Source organism: Oncorhynchus kisutch, linkage group LG16 (genome assembly GCF_002021735.2).
Source record: "Oncorhynchus kisutch isolate 150728-3 linkage group LG16, Okis_V2, whole genome shotgun sequence".
In the NCBI taxonomy this organism is placed as follows: domain Eukaryota; kingdom Metazoa; phylum Chordata; class Actinopteri; order Salmoniformes; family Salmonidae; genus Oncorhynchus; species Oncorhynchus kisutch.
Window position 1 is genome coordinate 14,710,718 of NC_034189.2, and position 23,312 is coordinate 14,734,029.

General features: G+C 42.6%; 1 protein-coding gene across 1 annotated transcript; it reads left to right on the forward strand.

Annotated features, from left to right (window-relative positions):
• Window positions 1–12,097: 12,097 nt before the first annotated feature.
• Window positions 12,098–22,891, forward strand: LOC109906196 (uncharacterized). The gene is made up of 10 exons (XM_031793009.1): window positions 12,098–12,139; window positions 12,440–12,477; window positions 12,891–12,929; window positions 15,786–16,056; window positions 18,054–18,199; window positions 20,007–20,286; window positions 20,785–20,951; window positions 21,334–21,425; window positions 21,520–21,640; window positions 21,974–22,891. Exons 2-10 carry the CDS (start codon window positions 12,444–12,446, stop codon window positions 21,997–21,999), a joined length of 1,176 nt encoding a protein of 391 aa, XP_031648869.1. The 5' UTR covers window positions 12,098–12,139; window positions 12,440–12,443; the 3' UTR covers window positions 22,000–22,891.
• The last annotated feature ends 421 nt before the right edge of the window (window positions 22,892–23,312 follow it).

The following is a 23,312-nucleotide window of genomic DNA, read 5'->3' on the forward strand; positions in this document are numbered from 1 at the left end:
ATACCATGTTGGAGCAATTCTGCGGATTCCCCACTTGGCAGCGGGGTCACACCCATAATCTCCCAGCCTACCTCAGTGTCCCGAGAACTCAGCTTACCACCTCCGGAGCGCTATGCTGGAGATTTCGGAACCTGCCAGGCTTTTCTATCTCAGTGTTCCCTCATTTTTGAGTAAAGGACGATGCTGCAGCCCGGGAACTACCAGCGGATCTCGACTCACTAATCGCCTTGACCATTTCAATGGGCGACTACGGGAACAATGGAAGGAGAGGAGATTGGATTTCACTCACCCGTCCAAGGATTCCACCTCGCCTCCGAGGTATCCCGGAAGTCTCAGACGGCTCCTTTGCCAAAAGAACACAAGGCTACCTGAGTTCCCCCGAGAGCCTCTGAAGACTGACATGCCATCATGGTCTGGAGCCCGTTCTGCCACACCCATTGGCTGAAGTCAGTGCAGCCTGCCCCAGGACGTCTTCCTGGGGGCTCGGAAGTTGCCCTGGACCTCTTCGCCATTCCCGCGGTGTACCAGGACCTCCAGAGGTGTTCAGTAAGGCCCGGGCCACTTCTCTGCCGTCACACCGACCATATGACTGTGGGAGTAATCTTCTCCCAGGCACCACTCTGCCCTGGGGACGACTGAACTCTGTCGGGTCCGGAGACCAAGACAATGGAGACCTACATTGAGGACTCCCATGAAGCAGGCTGCATCCGTCCTTCTGCCTCCCCTGCCGGACAAAACCCTGTGCCCGTGCATCAATCAGGGGTCTCAACGACATAATTGATAATTATGAAGAACCACTACCTGCTACCTCATCTTCTTGGCCTATGAGCCGCTCCAGGGGACCACCGTGTTCTTCAAGCTGGACCTATGGAACGCCTACCACCTGGTGCGGATATGGGAAGGGGACAAGTGGAAGACTGCATTCAACACAGTCAGCGGTCACTATGAGTATCTGGTCATGCCATTTGGCCTTACCAATGCCCCTGCTGTGTTCCAGGCTCTGGTTAATGATGTTGTCTGCAATATGTTGAACCGTTTTGTCTTCCTCTACCTCGATGACAGCCTCGTCTTCTCCCGCTCCACCCAAGAACATGTGCTCCATTGGCCCCATCCTACGTCCAGAGTACAGCTGCAATGTTTCCTGGGATTCGCCAAATTTTATCACCGCTTTATCCAGGGCTACAGCACCCTGGCATCCCCCTTGTCTGCACTTACCTCTCCCAAGGTTCCGTTCACATGATCCCCAGCTGCTGACCAGGCATTCCGGGATCTCAAACACCGCTTCACGACAGCTTCCATCTTGATTCATCCTGACCCATCCCGTCAGTTCATGGTGGAGGCTGATGCTTCTGATGTCGGAGTGGGGGCTGCCCTGACCCAGCGGTCTGCCCTGGACCTCAAGTTACATCCCTACGCCTTCTTCTCCCACCGCCTCAACGCCACGGAGAGAAGTAACAATGTGGGGAATTGTGAGCTTCCCGCGGTGAAGATGGCATTAGAGGAGTGGAGGCACTGGCTGGAGGGGGTGGAACATCCTTTCATTGTGTGGACTGACCACAAGAAACTGGAAAATCTCTGCACCGCCAAGTGCCTCAATTCCAGGCAAGCTAGGTGTGCCCTGCTGTTCACCTGGTTCAACTTCTCCCTCTCATACCGGCTAGGATCCAAGAATGCCAAGCCGGATGTGCTGTCATGCCGCTATAGCCCCACGGACACTACCCCGGAATCTGAGACCATCCTTCTCACCTCGTGCCTGGTGACGGCACTCAGCTGGGGAATAGGGAATCAGGTTCGTGAGGCTCAGCATTCCGAGCCGAACCCCAGCGGGGACCCAGATATCCAAATGTTCATTCCTGGGGTGGGCCACTCCTCGTTCCTGGAGTGGGCCCATCCCTCCAGGCTTGCCTGCCACCCGGGCTCCCGTTGGACCCTGGCTTTTGTGCGACAATGCTTCCTGATGTCACTGCACATCTCCCTGGACCCAGTCTGTTGGCAACACTGCCATCCTGACTGTGGAATATCGGATTTCCAAAGCCTCCCACTTCATTCCCTTTCCCCAAGCTACCCTCTGCCAAAGAGACGTGCTGCACCAGCTCATGGTGCAGCACGTCTTCCGGATCCATGGACTAACAGTAGACATGGTCTCCGATCGGGGTCCTCAGTTCTCGTCCCGGTTCTGGAAGGCATTCTGCACCCTCATTGGGTCGTTGGCCAGCCTGTCCTCCAGGTTCCACCCCCAATCCAACGGCCAGTTGGAGCGAGCCAACCAGGACCTAGAAACTACTCTGTGCTGCCTGGTATCCGCCAACCCCATCACCTGAAGCCAGCAGCTTGTGTTGGTTGAATACGCCCGCAACACCCTTCCCTGTTATGCCACGGCCTATCACCCTTTGATAGTTCCCTGGGGTATCAGATAACCCATTTCAGCACGCCACTGTGGAATGACTCCAGATAACCTGAGTTTCACAGAAAGAAAAGGTCAGAAGAGAAGACGGGTATATTAAATTGATAACATGGTTTGGAAGGTACTCTGTGGTCCTCAAGCTACCTAAAACCCCATAACACAAACCATACCGAATTCATGTTTATACTATGCTTACTGTAAATTTAAATCTCAGCTGTCAGCTTGTAAATTAGAGGTTGACCGATTAATCGGAATGGCCGATTATAACAATCAGTTTTCATAACAATCGGAAATCGGTATTTTTGGGCAATGATTTTGCCGATTTTTTTCAATATATTTTTTTATACCTTTATTTAACCTCGCAAGTCAGTTAAGAACACATTCTTATTTTCAATGACGGCCTAGGAACGGTGGGTTAACTGCCATGTTCAGGGGCAGAACGACAGATTTTCACCTTGTCAGCGAATGCAGTAGAAGCCAAGGTAAGTTGCTAGCTAGCATTAAACTTATCTTATAAAAAACAATCAATCATAATCACTCGTTAACTACACATGGTTGATGATATTACTAGTTTATCTAGCGTGTCCTGCATTGCATATGCAACGCTGGGGGATGATTTAACAAAAGCGCATTTGCGAAAAAAGCACAATCGTTGGACGACTGTACCTAACCATAAACACCAATGCATTTCTTAAAATCAAAACAGAGAAGTATATATTTTTAAACCTGCATATTTAGCTAAAAGAAATCCAAGTTAGCAGGCAATATTAAGCAGGTGAAATTATGTCACTTCTCTTGCGTTCATTGCACGCAGAGTCAGGGTATATGCAACAGTTTGGGCAGCCTGTGTTGTGCACTTGAGTGAGGACCCAAAAGCGATTTAACAAAAACAGAGTCCTTTAATGTAAAAACACAGGGAAGACATAGATCCTCTTCAGATGTAGAAAATGGCAAAATAGACAACCCTCAGAGAGGGCGACAAATGAAACAGAAAGTCCTTCTGATATTTACTAAAGAGTCCCCTTCTTAGCAGCAGAGGAGAATAGCTGGGTTGCGGCGACAGACTGCTGGTCTCTCTGGGTAGGCGCGGGTCGTAGCGGACAGAGGTACCTGATCACACGTAGCATCAGAAGAACAGGCAGATTCCAACAGGATGGGACAAGGGTGAAGCAAACAAGACGATAGTTTGGTTCTGGCATGAGAAACTCAAACGAGAATCTGACAAGGAAAGAAGCAGGAACAGAGAGAGAAATAGAGACCTAATCAGAGGGAAAAAGGGAACAGGTGGGAAAAGGGTGAACGAGGTAGTTAGAGGAGATGAGGAACAGCTGGAGGAGGAGAGAAAGAGAAGGTAGCCTAATACGACCAGCAGAGGGAGACAGAGTGAAGAGAAAGAACAGGAACAAGACATAATATGACAAGACATGACAGCCTGGCTCATTGCGAACTAATTTGCCAGAATTTTACGTAATTATGACATAACATTGAAGGTTGTGCAATGTAACAGGAATATTTAGCCTTAGGGATGCCACCCGTTAAATAAAATACCGAACGGTTCCGTATTTCACTGAAATAAAAGTTTTGTTTTCTAAATGATAGTTTCCGGATTCTACCATATTAAATGACCAAAGTCTCGTATTCCTGTGTGTTATGTTATAACTAAGTCTATGATTTGATAGAGCAGTCTGACTGAGTGATGGTAGGCAGCAGCAGGCTCGTAAGCATTCATTCAAACAGCACTTTTGTGCATTTTGCCAGCAGCTCTTCACAAGCACAGCGCTGTTTATGACTTCAAGCCTATCAGCCTAATGGCTGGTGTAACCGATGTGAAATGGCTCACTAGTTAGCGGGGTGAGCGCTAATAGAGTTTCAAACGTCACTCGCTCTGAGACTTGGAGTAGTTATTCCCCTTGCTCTGCAAGGGCCGCGGCTTTTGTGGAGCGATGGGTAACGCTGCTTCGAGTGTGGCTGTTGTCGATGTGTTCCTGGTTTGAGCCCAGGTAGGGGCGAGGAGAGGGATGGAAGCTATACTGTTACACTGGCAATACTATCGTGCGTATAATAACATCTATTTGTCAAAGGTATATGAAATACAAATGGTATAGAGAGAAATAGTCCTATAAATACTATATTAACTACAACCTAAAACCTCTTACCTTGGAATATTGAAGTCTCATGTTAAAAGGAACCACCAACTTTCATATGTTCTAATGTTCTGAGCAAGGAACTCAAACGTTAGCTTTTGTACATGGCACATATTGCACTTTTACTTCTCCAACACTTTGTTTTTGCATTATTTAAACCAAATTGAACATGTTTCATTTTTTATTTGAGGCTAAATTGATTTTTTAAAATTGTATTATATTAAGTTAAAATAAGTGTTCATTCAGTATTGTTGCAATTGTCATTATTACAAATAAATAAATAAATAAAAATCGACCGATTAAGCAGTATCGGCTTTTTTTGGTCCTCCAATAATCGGTGTCGGCGTTAAAAAAGTCATAATCGGTCGACCTCTATTGTAAATACTTCGGCCAACTTACCCTTACTTTGTGCAGAGCTAGGGGTTGGAAGTGCATGTTGGTGGAATCAGAATCTGTACCACCTACAACAAAACACAACAATACACAGTTAATCGACCCCAGTAATTATATTGATCTCTATTAGACTGGTGAGCTAAGCATACCAAAAATCAGATATGATTGGCTGAGCCATCTTACTGTGTTCGTCCAGCAGAATGTTGTCATGTTTGATCACACATGCACACGCACAGCGTTGGGCCAGTAACCGAAAGGTTGCTAGATCGAATCCCTGAGCTGACTAGGTAACAATCTGTCGTTCTGCCCCTGAACAAGGCAGCACTGTTCCTAGGCCATCATTGTGAATAAGAATTATTAACTGACTTGCCTAGTTAAATAAAAACACACACACACTCTTGGGGTTGTGGGTTATGGACATGTGAGACCCCAGCACCAAGACCCTCCAGGGAGACAAAATAGTTTTAGATTAAACTGAATAAATTATACAAATAGTAGAATATGTTATCAGAGGGAAAAAGGGAACAGGTGGGAAAAGGGTGAACGAGGTAGTTAGAGGAGATGAGGAACAGCTGGAGGAGGAGAGAAAGAGAAGGTAGCCTAATACGACCAGCAGAGGGAGACAGAGTGAAGAGAAAGAACAGGAACAAGACATAATATGACAAGACATGACAGCCTGGCTCATTGCGAACTAATTTGCCAGAATTTTACGTAATTATGACATAACATTGAAGGTTGTGCAATGTAACAGGAATATTTAGCCTTAGGGATGCCACCCGTTAAATAAAATACCGAACGGTTCCGTATTTCACTGAAATAAAAGTTTTGTTTTCTAAATGATAGTTTCCGGATTCTACCATATTAAATGACCAAAGTCTCGTATTCCTGTGTGTTATGTTATAACTAAGTCTATGATTTGATAGAGCAGTCTGACTGAGTGATGGTAGGCAGCAGCAGGCTCGTAAGCATTCATTCAAACAGCACTTTTGTGCATTTTGCCAGCAGCTCTTCACAAGCACAGCGCTGTTTATGACTTTAAGCCTATCAGCCTAATGGCTGGTGTAACCGATGTGAAATGGCTCACTAGTTAGCGGGGTGAGCGCTAATAGAGTTTCAAACGTCACTCGCTCTGAGACTTGGAGTAGTTATTCCCCTTGCTCTGCAAGGGCCGCGGCTTTTGTGGAGCGATGGGTAACGCTGCTTCGAGTGTGGCTGTTGTCGATGTGTTCCTGGTTTGAGCCCAGGTAGGGGCGAGGAGAGGGATGGAAGCTATACTGTTACACTGGCAATACTATCGTGCGTATAATAACATCTATTTGTCAAAGGTATATGAAATACAAATGGTATAGAGAGAAATAGTCCTATAAATACTATATTAACTACAACCTAAAACCTCTTACCTTGGAATATTGAAGTCTCATGTTAAAAGGAACCACCAACTTTCATATGTTCTAATGTTCTGAGCAAGGAACTCAAACGTTAGCTTTTGTACATGGCACATATTGCACTTTTACTTCTCCAACACTTTGTTTTTGCATTATTTAAACCAAATTGAACATGTTTCATTTTTTATTTGAGGCTAATTTGATTTTTTAAAATTGTATTATATTAAGTTAAAATAAGTGTTCATTCAGTATTGTTGCAATTGTCATTATTACAAATAAATAAATAAATAAAAATCGACCGATTAAGCAGTATCGGCTTTTTTTGGTCCTCCAATAATCGGTGTCGGCGTTAAAAAAGTCATAATCGGTCGACCTCTATTGTAAATACTTCGGCCAACTTACCCTTACTTTGTGCAGAGCTAGGGGTTGGAAGTGCATGTTGGTGGAATCAGAATCTGTACCACCTACAACAAAACACAACAATACACAGTTAATCGACCCCAGTAATTATATTGATCTCTATTAGACTGGTGAGCTAAGCATACCAAAAATCAGATATGATTGGCTGAGCCATCTTACTGTGTTCGTCCAGCAGAATGTTGTCATGTTTGATCACACATGCACACGCACAGCGTTGGGCCAGTAACCGAAAGGTTGCTAGATCGAATCCCTGAGCTGACTAGGTAACAATCTGTCGTTCTGCCCCTGAACAAGGCAGCACTGTTCCTAGGCCATCATTGTGAATAAGAATTATTAACTGACTTGCCTAGTTAAATAAAAACACACACACACTCTTGGGGTTGTGGGTTATGGACATGTGAGACCCCAGCACCAAGACCCTCCAGGGAGACAAAATAGTTTTAGATTAAACTGAATAAATTATACAAATAGTAGAATATGTTATTCTTTCTTACTGGGGGAAAACATGTATAACTTAATTATAATGGATTTTTCTGTTTGGTTTTGTCTTTAAGTGTATGTCACCTCTAAGATACAGTTCAGGTTTGACAGTAGAGGTTTAATAAAAATACAACTTCAAAGTTGAATATACATTATTATACATTTGAGTAATAGATTCATTGATTGTAATTCTTTATAGTGAGATGTATTCTGAGTAAAAGCACTGTTGTTAAATAAACCAGTTTACATATTTCACCTCAGGTAGAAGATGAGGTTCTATGGATGACTGCTAACCAAATCCCCCCGGGAAACACCACACATACACGCACGCACACACACATACACACATGGGATGGTGGGCTACGGACCACTGGTAACCAAAGAAACCTCACCTTACCTTCCCATTGATTGGATAATACAGGGTTGTATTCATAAGGCAACAATGGAAAGAGAACAGATTGAAACAGTGAGTGAGGGACTACCTGATCTTATCCAATAACAAATAATCATTTTTGTTTCCTGTTGGAAAAAGTTGTTTTATTTATTTTGTGTGTCCTAATGAACATGACCCAGATTTGCATGTTTGCCAGACAGAGGGAGGAAAAAAAGAGCAAGAAGATCCATCACGCACACTGAGACGGAGGAGAGGAGCGAGGGATTCAGCGGAGGACAAGATAGCCCTGTCAATACAGGTACAATATATGTTTATTTATATTGTTTGATTGTTCAATAACCTTGGCTAATATTATAATAAAGAATGATGATAATATATAAGTTAAAACAATTAGGAGGTAAGGAGGAAACTGAAATAGAGAGCAGACTTGGGAGGGGAATGGAAACAAGTAAAAAAGCTGCATTATTGTTAAAGTAGAAACGACTCATTTCAGCTTTTGGCTTTATTTATGGTATTTGAATATTTACAATGGCATATTTAATTTCCAACAGATTCACATAGTTTCCATCAGATTCAGTTTCCAACAGACTCGCAGTTTCCAAAAGGGTTATTCTTTTTACCTCCATTCTAAATCAACTAAAATCCTAAAATCCTAATTAATTCATACTTAAATGACATGGAAAATGCTTTACCATTATGATAACATTGTGCCACCAGTAGCAGCAGTATCACCAATGAGACATTTCAGGTAAAGAAGGGTTTTCTGAAATCAATCATAAAACAATTATATTGTCTAAAGTGTCATGATTAATAATTATGCTCAAAATCTTATTTCCCTTCAATTAGTTACAGTAACAACAAATGACACTGGATTTAGACAACAAATGATCAATGGAATCCTCAAATGTATGAAGTACTAAAAGTGATTAGCTAATAATTGTCTTGAATCTAGACCCCTCCCCCGATAACAGTTTGCCACTGGAGAGAATGCTCAACGTCCTTGTATATATTTGTAATTAGTTATTTTGAATGCATTACACCAATTACACAAATGACACAAAACGGAGGGCTGAAAAAACAGTTAAATTAAACAGGAATTGTATTATTTGTCATGTTTTTGTCTTTTTTATTTTACATGGTGCCAAAGTCAAGGGACAGTTTAACACCAGAACTCAAGAATGACCCAATAGATTCAAACAGTTTCCGTCAGATTTACACAGTTTCCGTCAGATTTACACAGTTTCCAGATTCAAACTGTTTCCATCAGATTTACAGTTTCTGTCAGATTTACACAGTTTCTGTCAGATTTACAGTTTAAATCAAATTCATACAATTACCATCAGAATTTCACAGTTTCCATCAGATTCACACTGATTCTATCTAGCTGCGGTCAATGTTGTGTATGATGAGGGAGGACAAAAAAAATTCCATGAACATGGCCTAATTTCTATTACAGAGGGAGGAAAAAAAGAGCAAGAAGATCCATCACGCACACTGAGACGGAGGAGAGGAGCGAAGGATTCAGCGGAGGACAAGATAGCCCTGTCAATACAGGGCTATACAGGTAAAAAATCTCATTCATATCCCATTCATCCAGTTCAATGGAACAGCGATGGGTTCAGGCTACTACATGATACTCAAATGTTCCTTATACCCATAACGAAGTTGCTACAACTTAACCTATGAATGAAAGTTTACAATGCAGGTGCACAAAGATCGAGAGACAAATTTGAGGGGGCAGACAGTGACACATGGACAGACAGTGACATTCAATACCGGCTTGCACAATATTGCTTGCATATTTTATTTATTTATTTCACCTTTATTTAATCAGGTAGGCAAGTTGAGAACAAGTTCTCATTTACAATTGCGTCCTGGCCAATATAAAGCAAAGCAGTTTGACACATACAACATATAGCTGATATAGTGTGTAATCATTAGTCCAACAGTTGCAAAAGAGAGTTGCTATTGGACAAATTAATGTATGTTTATCCCCATTTTGTTCCGTTTGCTTCCGTTTAAGAAACTTTTTTTCAACAGAATCGGTGGAATGAATACACCCCTGATCATGCGTAAACACAGTTCACTTTTATAGCAGCCACAATGTATTCCTTCTATGCGCTCTCCTCCTCTCACCTTGTCCGTTCGCTTGTGGACTTCAATGCACAACACATCAGCTGTATGTGACCTGACGAAAACACCTTTCCAAACCAAACTGCTACACACAGCCTACATCGTTGTCACCATATTAGCTAAAGTAACGTCATAGTCAGCATAGCTAACAGAACTAACGCGTAAGTAACTCACTTGCCTAGTTAAATAAAGTTTAAAATAAATAAATAAAAAATTGGAAGAGTTCCAGTGTTTGTTTCAGTATGATGTGTTGGATAAAGGAATAAAGACAGACACCAATGTCAAGTTCAATAGCCTTGGTTGTGCATTGTACAAATCCCTACACGTCGATTCCGGGGAACAGTCCGAATAGTCGATTACCTATCAACTAGACTCCGTAACAGTGTTGCTAGTCATAGCCAGCTAGCTAACATAGCATCCCTCTCTTTGAGCAGGGTGTTTCAGTAGGCTAAACTAGCCAGGTAAACTAGCCAAGTATCTGAAAGTGAAAAAAATCTCTCTCTCTTGCTTCTCCTTCATTTTGTAATACATTAACGTAAACTCACGTAAACATCGCCCTTATTTTCGTGGCTATAAAAACGTAATACTTCCAGATCAACTGTAATGTCAATACCAGTGTAAAGCACAATTACTCCCCTTTCCAACAGAATCTATTACATGACCTAAACGCTGCCCGTTTCTGCATAATTCAAGCAGGCAATGAGCCCCGTCGGGTCTTTTTAAAAATGGCGGGTGGGGAAGCGAAACTAATGCGAGGTAGTGAGACCGAGGGAATTATAAATTTTTTCACTCCATCTGTCCAATTTATCAGCTTATCGCCTCTAAAATGTAAATAAAACACTATAAAGAGTTTATATAATGTGTCATTACATACCTATTTGAATGTTTTTTTACGAATTTGAATCGGGTTTTTAGGGCGGTGCTAAAGTGATCTTAGAAGTAAACAGTGGCTTTGAGAATGATGACGCAAAAAATGACTAGGTATCCCCCCTTACCCCGTCACTGTCCATTTCTTGTTTTTAAAGGATGAGAGAAGTGCTACACCTGGTGGAGAGAGATTGTAAGACATAAATAGTAGCTTTATGCGTGCTGTACGTTACGACATGACACGTTTAGATGTAACGGAGGGTCCATCTTTTCAACTTTTCTCCAATACTATAGAGCAATTACCATGTCGATCAACGCTTGAATAGAAACCTAGTTCACACCCCCGAATTTGAAGTCAACACAATCGCTACAGTCCCATTAGTTTTCTTTGTAGCTTCATTTGAATGTCGCGGTTACGCACATTTGTACGGAATGGGGGAAGTTTACTTTAATTTGTTCAAAACTGTTCAACTATTGTCTTTCTCTCTCTTTGAGTCAACTACTCACCACATTTTATGCAATGCAGTGCTAGCTAGCTGTATCGTATGCATTCAGTACTAGATTAATTATCTGATCCTTTGATTGGGTGGACAACATGTCAGTTCATGCTGCAAGAGCTCGGATAGGCTGGAGGACATCCTCCAGATGTTGTCATAATTACTGTGTAAGTCTATGGAAGAGGGTGAGAACCATGAGCCTCCTAGGTTTTGTATTGACGTCAATGTACCCAGAGGAGGACGGAAGCTAGCTGTCTTCTGGCTACACAATGGTGCAACCCTACAGAGTGCTGTTGAGGCTAATGTAGACCTTCTTTGCAAACTAGTGTGTTTTAATCTATTGTTTGGTGACATGTAATTATATTTAATATACTAGTTGTATCTAAAAAAGATCACTTTAAAAATGTTACACCGTTTAAATTTGTATGAAATTCACCAAGGAGGATGGTCCTCCACTTCCTCCTCTGAGGAGCATCCACTGTTTCCATCAGATTCAAACAGTTTCCATCAGGGACGGAAAAGGCTGAAGTTGTGTAACTATTGACACCTCAGGGAGAGGATGAGGTTATCTGGATGACTGTTAAACAAATCCCCAGGAAACAACACCACACACACACACACTGGCAAACACACCGGCAAACACACCGGCACACACACCAGCACACACACACACACAGGGTGGTGGGCTACAGCTCACTGCTAACCAAATACACCTCACCTTAACCTCCCCAACTTTGGCTAATAGAGGGTTGTGTTCATAAGGCACCAAACGGAAGAAAACAGATTGTAACAAGGAGTGAGGGACTATCTGATATTTTCCAATCACAAACACACATTTTTGTTTTCAGTTGCAAAAAGTTGCTACATTTTTTCTGTTGTGTTCACTAATGAACATGACCCAGGTTTGCATGTTTGCCAGACAGAGAGAGAGAAAAGAGAGTAAGAAGAATCCATCACACACACTGAGACGGAGGAGAGCAGCGAGGGATTCAGCAAAGGACAAGATAGCCCTGTCAATACAGGTATGTTAACCTTATGTTTGGAAATACTGTTTTATTATTCAAAACGTTGGCTATAATAAAGAATGATGATAATACATAAGTAAAGAAAATGGGTTATTATCACATTAATGAAAGGTTATTGTTGTTGTGGTATGTGTGACATGGAAATGCTGAAATGGACAAGAATAGTACATCCACATTCTACAGCAAATTTCATGTGTTGGATATCCAGAAATAGATCAAATTAACTGATAATTAAAAGGGGAAAATGTTTAACGTTATTAATTCATATTGACTGATGAATATGTTGCTACATCCCAGATCCATGGAGTGGAGTAGGAGAGCTATCCCTGTCTCTGGTGAGAACTAAATACCTACAAGGGTTAGGGTCAATTCTATTTCAGTTCCTGTCGAATCAGAACGTGAACCGTATATCCAATGAAGTTCAACTCTAAGAGATTCTTATGACATTGTCAGCAGTAAGATTTTAGTTCCATTTCCAAAAAGACAAGGCCTGTAGTTTTCAAATGATGTGTCACTTTCTATTTTCATGTACAGAGCCCAAAACAACCACTCAGAGTTTAACAAATCATTTGAATTTCAGTGTGCTTCCTGATTTACAGAAATTGAATCGACCCCAACCCTTCCATCTCTAAGTCAAAGATCTTTAATGATCAGCATTACCCTATAGCACATTAGAGAACTTGTCATATAGTGCATTCACATTGATTAATTATGACTAATTATTCATATGCTTATTGTGGCTTTACAGGGATTTTCCTACTCTTTCTGAGGGTCACGGTGCAAATAGGTAAATGCATTTTTAATAAAGCAGACAGACAGACAGACACACACAAAAGACAGAGAGACAAAACAAACAATCTAAATCAATGAATCAATGAACGAAGTATCAGTATTGGCCACTGTGACAGAAGCAATACATTAAAAAAAGAATAAATAAAAACATGAATGAATAAGTAAATAAATCAACTAATCAATGCATGAAGTACAAGCATTGGCCGCTGTGACAGAAGCTAGGCCTAGTAATAACTTTCATTCAGTTAATGTCACTAAACCCTAAAACCTCAACTAAGTATTGTAATAAATATTGTGGAAATTGAGCAAGTTGAGCAAGCTGCTTGGAGTAACACTAGATTGTAAACTGTCATGGTCAAAACATATTGATACAACAGTAGCTAAAATGGGGAGAAGTTTGTCTATAATAAAGCGATGCTCTGCCTTCTTAACAACACTATCAACAAGGCAGGTCCTACAGGCCCTAGTTTTGTCGCACCTTGACTACTGTTCAGTCGTGTGATCAGGTGCCACAAAATTACTTAGGGACATTGCAATTGGCTCAGAACAGGGCAGCACGGCTGGTACTTGGATGTACACAGAGAGAGCGATATGAATAATATACATGTCAATCTCTCCTGGCTGAAAGTGGAGGAGAGATTGACTTCAACACTACTTTGAAGTATTGACATGTTGAATTCACCGAGCTGTCTGTCTAAACTACTGGCACACAGCTCGGACACTCATGCATACCCCACAAGAGGTCTCTTCACAGTCCCAAAGTCCAGAACAGCCTATGGGAGGCACACAGTACTACATAGAGCCATGACTACATGGAACTCTATTCCAAATCAAGTAACTGATGCAGCAGTAAAATTTGATTTAATAAACAGATAAAAAAAAACACCTTATGGAACAGCAGGGACTGTGAAGAGACACAAACATTGGCACAGACAGACACACACACACACACACGAATGATAACATACGCACTATACATACACATGGATTTAGTACTGTAGATATGTGATAGTGGTGGAGTTGGGTTTGAAAATAAAAGAGAGCTGCACGCTCTAGGCGCTCAGATGCAAAAATGTAATTACCAACATTTTGACAGCCAAGCTGTCTTCATGAGGGTATAGTCACAAACACTGCGGGATGACTCGTTTATATAGTGTCAAAAAACACAGGTGTCTGTAATCATGGCCAAGTATGGCCTAATGTCATTGGTTAATAATCAAATATTAAAATGGCATACAAAGAACAGCATACAAACAACAAATGGATAGCATACGATCATAAAATCATTTTCGACTTCACAAGCTTACAAACAATTACAAAGTCACAATAATCACAAGAATGGCTTCAAAGTCTACTTGAGACCGAAGGGAGCAAGGGTCTTTAAGTTAAAGATCCAGGCAGCTTCTCGTTTTAACAATAAATTATCAAGGTCACCCCCTCTCCTAGGGAGGGTGACATGTTCGATGCCAATTTAACGCAGAGATTAAATCGAGTGGCCTGCCTCCAAGAAGTGGGCCGCAACTGGGTAAGTCAAGTTTTTACACCTAATGGTGCTACGATGCTCTGAGATACGTACTTTTAATTCACGCTTTGTTTGATGTTTTACCCACATAAATGTTACCACAAGGACAAGTTATAAGATAAATAACTGCCTTAGTGGAGCACGTAAAAACACCTTTGAATGGGTTCAATTTCCCTGTTTGTGGGTGTTTGAAGGATCTACATTTATAAGTGCCATTGCATTGAGCACAGCCATTACACTTGTAATTTCCATCCAGTAGGGGCAGTTGAAGTTGTTCAGGAATATCTTGGGGTGGTAAATCAGAGTTTACAAATTGGTCTCTGGGATTTCTGCCCCGCGAGAATACGACCAAGGGAAGGTCCGAAAACACATTACCGAGACTATCATCGGATTTTAGAATGTGCCAATGTTTGTGAACGATTCCCTTAATTTGTTCAGAACGCTTTGAAAAGCAGGTAGTTAGAACACAAGAATGCGTCTTGATAATTTATTGTTAAAACAGAGAGGCTGCCTGGATCTTTAACTTAAAGACCCTTGCTCCCTTCGGTCTCAACGTAGACTTTGAAGCTATTCTTGTGATTATTGTGACTTTGCCATTGTAATTGCTTGTAAGCTTGTGTAGTCGAAAAATGAATTTATGATCGTATGCTATCCATTTGTTGTTTGTATGTCATTTTAATATTTGATAATTAACCAATGATATTAGGCCACTCTTGGCCATGATTACAGACACCTGTGTCTTTTGACACTATATAAACGAGTCATCCCGCAGAGTTTGCGATTATACCCTGATGAAGACAGCTTGGCTGTCGAAAGGTTGGTAATTCAAATGTTGCATCTGAGCTCCTAGAGCGTTCAGCTCTCTTTTATTTTCAGGTTTTCTACTCTGCTAGCCAGCACCTCGCCTAAATAGGTGTGCGTTTATTTGTCTTCTAGTGGTGGAGTAGGGGCCTGAGGGCACACAGTGTGTTGTGAAATCTGTGAATGTATTGTAATGTTTTAAAATTGTATAAACTGCCTTAATTTAGCTGGACCCCAGGAAGAGTAGCTGCTGTTTTGGCAGCAGCTAATGGGGATCCATAATAAATTACAAATACAAAGTGCCCAATTAAAGGTAACTATCTACATTTAATACAAGTTGGTGCAGGTGTCTGTGTACAGGGGGATGGGGATGTGTATATCTGAGGTGTATTCACTAGGAACCAAACTGGACAAAATGGAGACTGACTAAACTGAACTAACCTGCAAAACGTTTTCAGTTGCAAAACGTATTGCTACGGTGTGCACTAATGAATAAACCTGTGTATTATATCTGTCTCTGTCACTCAGACAACGTGGCATTGAGAGGAGTGGCTGCTCAGTCATCACAGTTTTCGGATCGCAATGCTCATTATGCAATTGATGGGAACAGAAACACAAACTATGGATCCTGCTCCCATACTGCACAGGACACCAACCCCTGGTGGAGAGTGGACCTGCTGGATGTGTACAACGTGACAGCTGTCACCATCACCAACAGAGATGCATGTCCTGAGAGGCTTGATGGTGCTGAGATCCGTATCGGTAACTCACTGGAGAACAATGGCATCAACAACCCCAGGTGAGTACTGAAATCGAATAAACAGCATTGTACCCAAATCAAATCGTATTTGTCACATACGACGAACACAGCATGTGTAGACCAGACAGAGAAATGCTTACTTACAAGCCCTTAACCAACAGTGCGGATCAAGAAATAGTTATGAAAATACTTACTAAATAAAGTCAAACAAAAAGTAACACAGTAGAAATACACAACAATAACGATGCTACATACAGGGGGCCCAGGTTACTCAAGGGGCACAGGTTAGTCGAGGTAATTTATACATGTAAGTAAGGGTAAAGTGACTATGCATAGATGATAAACAGCGTGTAGCAGCGGGGGGTCAATGTAAATAGTCAGGGTGTCCATTTGATTAATTGTTCAGCTGTCTTATAGCTTGGGGTAGAAGCTGTTAAGGAGGCTTTTGGACCTAGACTTGGCTCTCAGTACTGCTTGCTGTGCGGTAGGAGAGAGAGAACAGTCTATGACTTGGGTGACTGGAGTCTGACAATTTTATTGGGCCTTCATTCCCCTGACACCTGATATATAGGTCTTGGATGGCAGGAAGCTTGGCTCCAGTGATGTATTGGGCTGTATACCTTTGGGCCCCCAGATCATAACAATCTAAATAGTTGCAGTCTCCTGAGGGGGAAAGGTGTTGTCGTAGCCCCTTCACAACTGTCTTGGCGTGTTTCGACCATGATAGTTTATTGGGGATGTGGACACCAAGGAACTTGAAACTCTTGACCCGCTCCAATTCAGCCCTGTCGATTTAAATGGAGTCCTGTTTGGCCCTACTTCTCCTGTGGTCCACGATCATCTCCTTTGTCTTGCTTACATTGAGGGAGCGGTTGTTGGTCTGGCACCACACTGACAGGTCTTTGACCTCCTCCCTATAGGCTGTCTCATCTTTATCGGTGATCAGGCCTACCATTGTTGTCATCAGCAAACTTACTGATGGTGTTGGAGTTGTGCTTGGCTACGCAGTCATGTGTGAACAGGGAGTACAGGAGGGGACTAAGTACGCACCCCTGAGGGGAACCGGTGTTGAGAATCAGCATGGCAGATGTGGTGTTGCCTACCGTTACCACCTGAAGGCGGCCTGTCAGGAAGTCTAGGATCCAGTTGTAGAGGGAGGTGTTTAGTCCTAGGTTCCTTAGCTTAGTGATGAGCTTTGTTGGCACTATGGTGTTGAACACTGAGCTGTTGTCAATGAATAGCATTCTCACATAGGTGTTCCTTTTGTCCAGGTGGGAAAGGGCAGTATGATGTTTGATTGAGATTGTGTCATCTGTGGATCTGTTGGAGCAGTATGCGAATTGCAGTGGGTTTAGGGTTTCCGGGATGATGGTGTTGATGTGAGACTTGACCAGTCTTTCAAATCACTTCATGGCTACCAACGTGAGTGCTACGGGGTGGTTGTCATTTAGGCAGGTTACCTTCACTTCCTTGGGCACAGGAACTATGGTGGTCTACTTGAAACATGTGGGTATTACAGACTCGGTCAGGGAGAGGTTGAAAATGTCAGTGAAGACACTTGCCAGTTTGTCCGCACCTGCTCCGAGTACACGCCCTGGTAACAGGGGCCTTGTGAATGTTGACCTTTTTAAAGTTCTTGCTAACATTGGCTATGGAGAGCGTGATCACAGTCGTTCAGAACAGCTGGTGCTCTCATGCATGCTTCAGTGTTGCTTGCCTCGAAGCGAGCATGAAAGGCATTTCGCTCATCTGGTAGGCTCGTGTCAATGGGCAGCTCGCAGCTGGGTTACACTTTGTATTCCATAATAGTTTGCAAGCACCGCCGCATCCGACGAACGTCAGAGCCGGTAGTTCTGATTAATTGTAAAGTTTATGGGATTCAGTAAAAATAACAGTTATTACATTATTCATTAAATGTGTTGATATTTTCAGTAATACTTTTGTGAAGAAGCATTTGAACTACAGCACCGCACTGTACAATAATCATGCATCTCTCTCTCTCCCCCACCGTCTCTTTCTCTCCCTCTCTCTTTCAGATGTGTTGTCATCTCCCACATCCCAGCAGGAGAGACCAACACCTTCCAGTGTAATGAGATGGATGGTCGCTATGTTGTTGTGGTCATCTATGTCAGGAAGGAATATCTCACTCTGTGTGAGTTGGAAGTATATGGCACTCCTGCAGGTAATCATCTGTCACGGTCTTCACATCCATCACCAAGTCAAGTTTCCATTACTTTTATATAGTAGAACATCAATGTTCGGGAAGTATAAATAATGTGCTTGCTGACAGAACGTCACTCTAGATTTCTGTCATATTCTTATTGGTTTTACTTGCTTCTGCATTCACACTTTTAATGTTGTATTTATATCTTTTATATAGAGATTGTAATAATAACTGAACTCTTAACCTCTTATTTCAGACCCATAAACTCCTCTTTCCTCAACCCCTCCCACCACTATCACCTCTCTTCTCTAACATCCACCCCACTCCCCTCCACTCCCCCCACCACTAATATCACCTCTCTTCTCTAACATCCTCCACTCCCCTCCACTCCCCCCCACCACTAATATCACCTCTCTTCTCTAACATCCACCCCTCTCCCCTCCACTCCCCCTCCCACCACTAATATCACCTCTCTTCTCTAACATCCACCCCTCTCCCCTCCACTCCCCCTCCCACCACTAATATCACCTCTCTTCTCTAACATCCACCCCTCTCCCCTCCACTCCCCCTCCCACCACTAATATCACCTCTCTTCTCTAACATCCACCCCACTCCCCTCCACTCCCCCCCACCACTAATATCACCTCTCTTCTCTAACATCCACCCCTCTCCCCTCCACTCCCCCCCACCACTAATATCACCTCTCTTCTCTAACATCCACCCCACTCCCCTCCACTCCCCCTCCCACCACTAATATCACCTCTCTTCTCTAACATCCTCCACTCCCCCTCCCACCACTAATATCACCTCTCTTCTCTAACATCCTCCCCTCTCCCCTCCACTCCCCCTCCCACCACTAATATCACCTCTCTTCTCTAACATCCACCCCTCTCCCCTCCACTCCCCCTCCCACCACCAATATCACCTCTCTTCTCTAACATCCACCCCTCTCCCCTCCACTCCCCCTCCCACCACTAATATCACCTCTCTTCTCTAACATCCACCCCTCTCCCCTCCACTCCCCCTCCCACCACTAATATCACCTCTCTTCTCTAACATCCTCCACTCCCCTCCACTCCCCCCCACCACTAATATCACCTCTCTTCTCTAACATCCACCCCTCTCCCCTCCACTCCCCCTCCCACCACCAATATCACCTCTCTTCTCTAACATCCACCCCTCTCCCCTCCACTCCCCCTCCCACCACTAATATCACCTCTCTTCTCTAACATCCACCCCTCTCCCCTCCACTCCCCCTCCCACCACCAATATCACCTCTCTTCTCTAACATCCACCCCTCTCCCCTCCACTCCCCCTCCCACCACTAATATCACCTCTCTTCTCTAACATCCACCCCTCTCCCCTCCACTCCCCCTCCCACCACCAATATCACCTCTCTTCTCTAACATCCACCCCTCTCCCCTCCACTCCCCCTCCCACCACTAATATCACCTCTCTTCTCTAACATCCTCCCCTCTCCCCTCCACTCCCCCTCCCACCACTAATATCACCTCTCTTCTCTAACATCCTCCCCTCTCCCCTCCCCTCCCACCACTAATATCACCTCTCTTCTCTAACATCCACCCCTCTCCCCTCCACTCCCCCTCCCACCACTAATATCACCTCTCTTCTCTAACATCCTCCACTCCCCTCCACTCCCCCCCACCACTAATATCACCTCTCTTCTCTAACATCCACCCCTCTCCCCTCCACTCCCCCTCCCACCACTAATATCTCCCATCTTTTAAACATGTCAAATGTATACACTGTAAGATGATAAAGAATAACTTGCATTTCTATATTAAAACATTCTATGTCCCGGTAGTAAATGTAGCATTGAAAGGAGTGGCCAGCCAGTCATCACTGAATGGGTATGGCAATGCTCACAATGCCATTGATGGGAACAGAGAATCAAACTATGACAAAAGATCCTGCACACACACTGAACAGGAGACCAACCCCTGGTGGAGAGTGGACCTGCTGGATGTGACCAGAGTGACAGCTGTCAGCATCACCAACAGAGGAGATGGTGTTCCTGAGAGGCTTGATGGTGCTGAGATTCGTATCGGTAACTCACTGGAGAACAACGGCATCAACAACCCCAGGTGAGTAGTGAAATAGAATAAATAACATTATACTATAAACTGATTGTACATTTTATGTGATAAAAAAAAACTTCTTATTCATGAAATATGTTAATATGTTCAGTCTTCCTGTAGTGAAGAGGCATTTTCACTATTTCAACACACTGTATAATAATCATGTCCCTCTCTCTCTCCCAATGATTGTCTATATTGTAATTGTTTTTAATAACCTGCCCAGGGACTGCAGAGGAAAATTAGCCGGCTGGCTAAAACCATCACTTTTACTGAAACGTTGATTAATGTGCACTGTCCCTGTAAAAAATTAACTCAAACTCCACCCCCTTTCTTTCTCGACCCCACGTTCCCCCTACCCCCTCTCTCCTCCCACTCCACCTCACTCTCTCCCACAACCCCCCACTCCCTCTCTCCCACCACCCTTATTACCCTCTCTCCCCCCACCCCATCTCTCTTTATCCCCCACCTCCTTCTCTCTCATCTCACCATCTCTATCTCTTTCAGATGTGATGTCATCTCCAACATCCCAGCAGGAAAGACCTACACCTTCCAGTGTAATGCGATGGAGGGTCGCTATGTTGTTGTGGTCATCCCTGGCAGGTCGGAATGGCTCACACTTTGTGAGGTGGAAGTATTTGCCACTGTCAAAACTCCAGAGTCTTCCACAGAAGGTACTTCTTTCCTGGTACATTTATTTATTCTGTCAGAGAAAGTACGTCGAATAATAACTTTAATGAACATACTTATTTTCGTATCGGGCTTCGGTTTAGTGGAGATTATACTTTTTTTTCCCACAATTCATGTTTTGTTATATTGAATGTTATTTTGTGACTATGTGGGAGACATTTTCACAATGCAAATTAGTGTAATTTACACATTGCTCAGCTTACTAAACTTTAGTAAAACAATCACCTTTTTGTACAGCGCATTGTTAAAGAAATATGTTAAATAAAATCATACTGTCAAGACATATTCAGTTTTGTGGTATTTACGGTATATTGCACAGATTTGAACTATTCTGCACCATAAAAAATATCAGCAAATGTATTTCAGCCCCCAAGTCAAAGAGAATGGTGGTGAGGATGAAGATCCAATCAGATGCTGATCTGACAAACCAGGCAGTCGGTGACCAGCTACTACAGCAGGCGAGCGAAAGGGGGAGGGAGAGACAGACAGACAGAGAGAGTGAGTGAGAAAATAATCTAACAATTTAACCTAAAAGCTTGATCTTTCATCTAGCTGCATGTAGAGCTCGTGAAGCAGGGGGTGTCTGACTTTCAACTGCGCTGGAGGACTCAGCCAGATGGACAGATTTTCCACCATGAGGAAGAAGAGAAGGAGGGTGGATCCACACAGACAGGTAACAACAAGGAGCATATTACAGACTGTTGTCTTTATTGCAACAGACACGCAATGAAGACATTGTGCTTTCATCAGAGTTGGGGTTTATTCCATTTCAGGAAATAAACTATTTTATTTATTCTAATTTCAATATACCTTAATGAGTTTCAATTATGAAAATGTAAAAGTGGAATTTCAGTTTACTTCCTGAATTGACTGAATTGAAATGTAATCAACCCTAACTCTGGGTCTTATTAACTTATTGCCAAGTTGTTATTGTAAGAAGAGAACGTGTTAGCGAGTCAACTCAATTAGTGCATGAAAGAGTTTCTGTATGTCATTTCTCTTCCAGGTGTCTGTGGAACTGAAGGGGGCTAGCCTGGTGAGAGACTCCAAGGAGACACGACAGTTTAAGATTGGACTGTATTGATGACAATCAATCTACCGTAAAACTTGAATTAAACCCAGTCTCATATAGCTATGCAACAACACATTTCAGCAACTAAATGCCTGTTTCAAATAAACTCAGGGTCTAAATCCAATCAATGTTATTTGTCACATACACATGGTTAGCAGATGTTAATGCGAGTGTAGCAAAAGTGCAATACATGGTATAAAATACAGTATATACATGTGATATTTTTTTATTGTACTCGGCAAGTCAGTTAAGAACAAATTCTTATTTTCAATGACAGCCTGGGAACAGTGGGTTAACTGCCTTATTCAGGGTCAGAACGACAGATTTTTACCTCGTGAGCTCGGGGATTCGATCTTGCAACCTTTCGGTTACTTGTCCAACGCTCTAACCACTAGGCTACCTGCCGCAGAGTAAGAGTAATGGAAGATATGTAAACATTATTAAAGTGGCATTATTTAGAATGCATTGTATAAAGTGACTAGTGATAAATTAATTGTTTACCAGGTTTAATGTTTGACTTGTTACAGTAAATCATTCAGTAATGACTCTAAAAAATGGTCAATCTTCTGTTTTTATTGCCAGTAAGAAACTGCTAGCCATTGGCTGCTAACAGTTGAGAACTGCTATGTATAAACTGGCAAGCCCAAAAACACTCAACAACTTCGGGAGTACAAACCCCAAGAAATGGGCAAGAACTGACAAACACATGTACTCACTGTTTGTTTGTTACCTATTCATAGTCACTTTGGGCTTGCCAGTTTATACCTAGCAGCCCCACCTACATGTACAGATTACCCCTACTAGCCTGTACTCCTGCACACTGACTCGGTACCGGTGTCCCCTGTATATAGACTCGTTACTGTTATTCTTATTGTTATTTTTATTTCAGTCTACTTGGTAAATATTTTCTTCTTCTTGAACTGCATTGTTGGTTAAGGGCTTGTAAGTCAGCATTTCACGGTAAAGTCTACACTTGTTGTATTCGGCACGTGGGAAATAGTTTGATTTCATTATTCTGTTAAGGATTTTATTTTATGGGGGCATTCTAAGACAAAAGACATGTATCACAGTGTGTAAATGATAAAACATTATTGCAAATAAAAAGGTTAAATGCTGGTAGTGAATGCTGGAATTAAACAACTAACTATGCTAATTAGTAAAAGCTGCGTGCATTAAAGAAATAGATGCCTGGCTCAAATAGAAGCCTGTATCTAATATGCAACTGTCCTGTTCAGTGATTTAAGCACATGAACCCTGGGGCTTTTAATTGAAG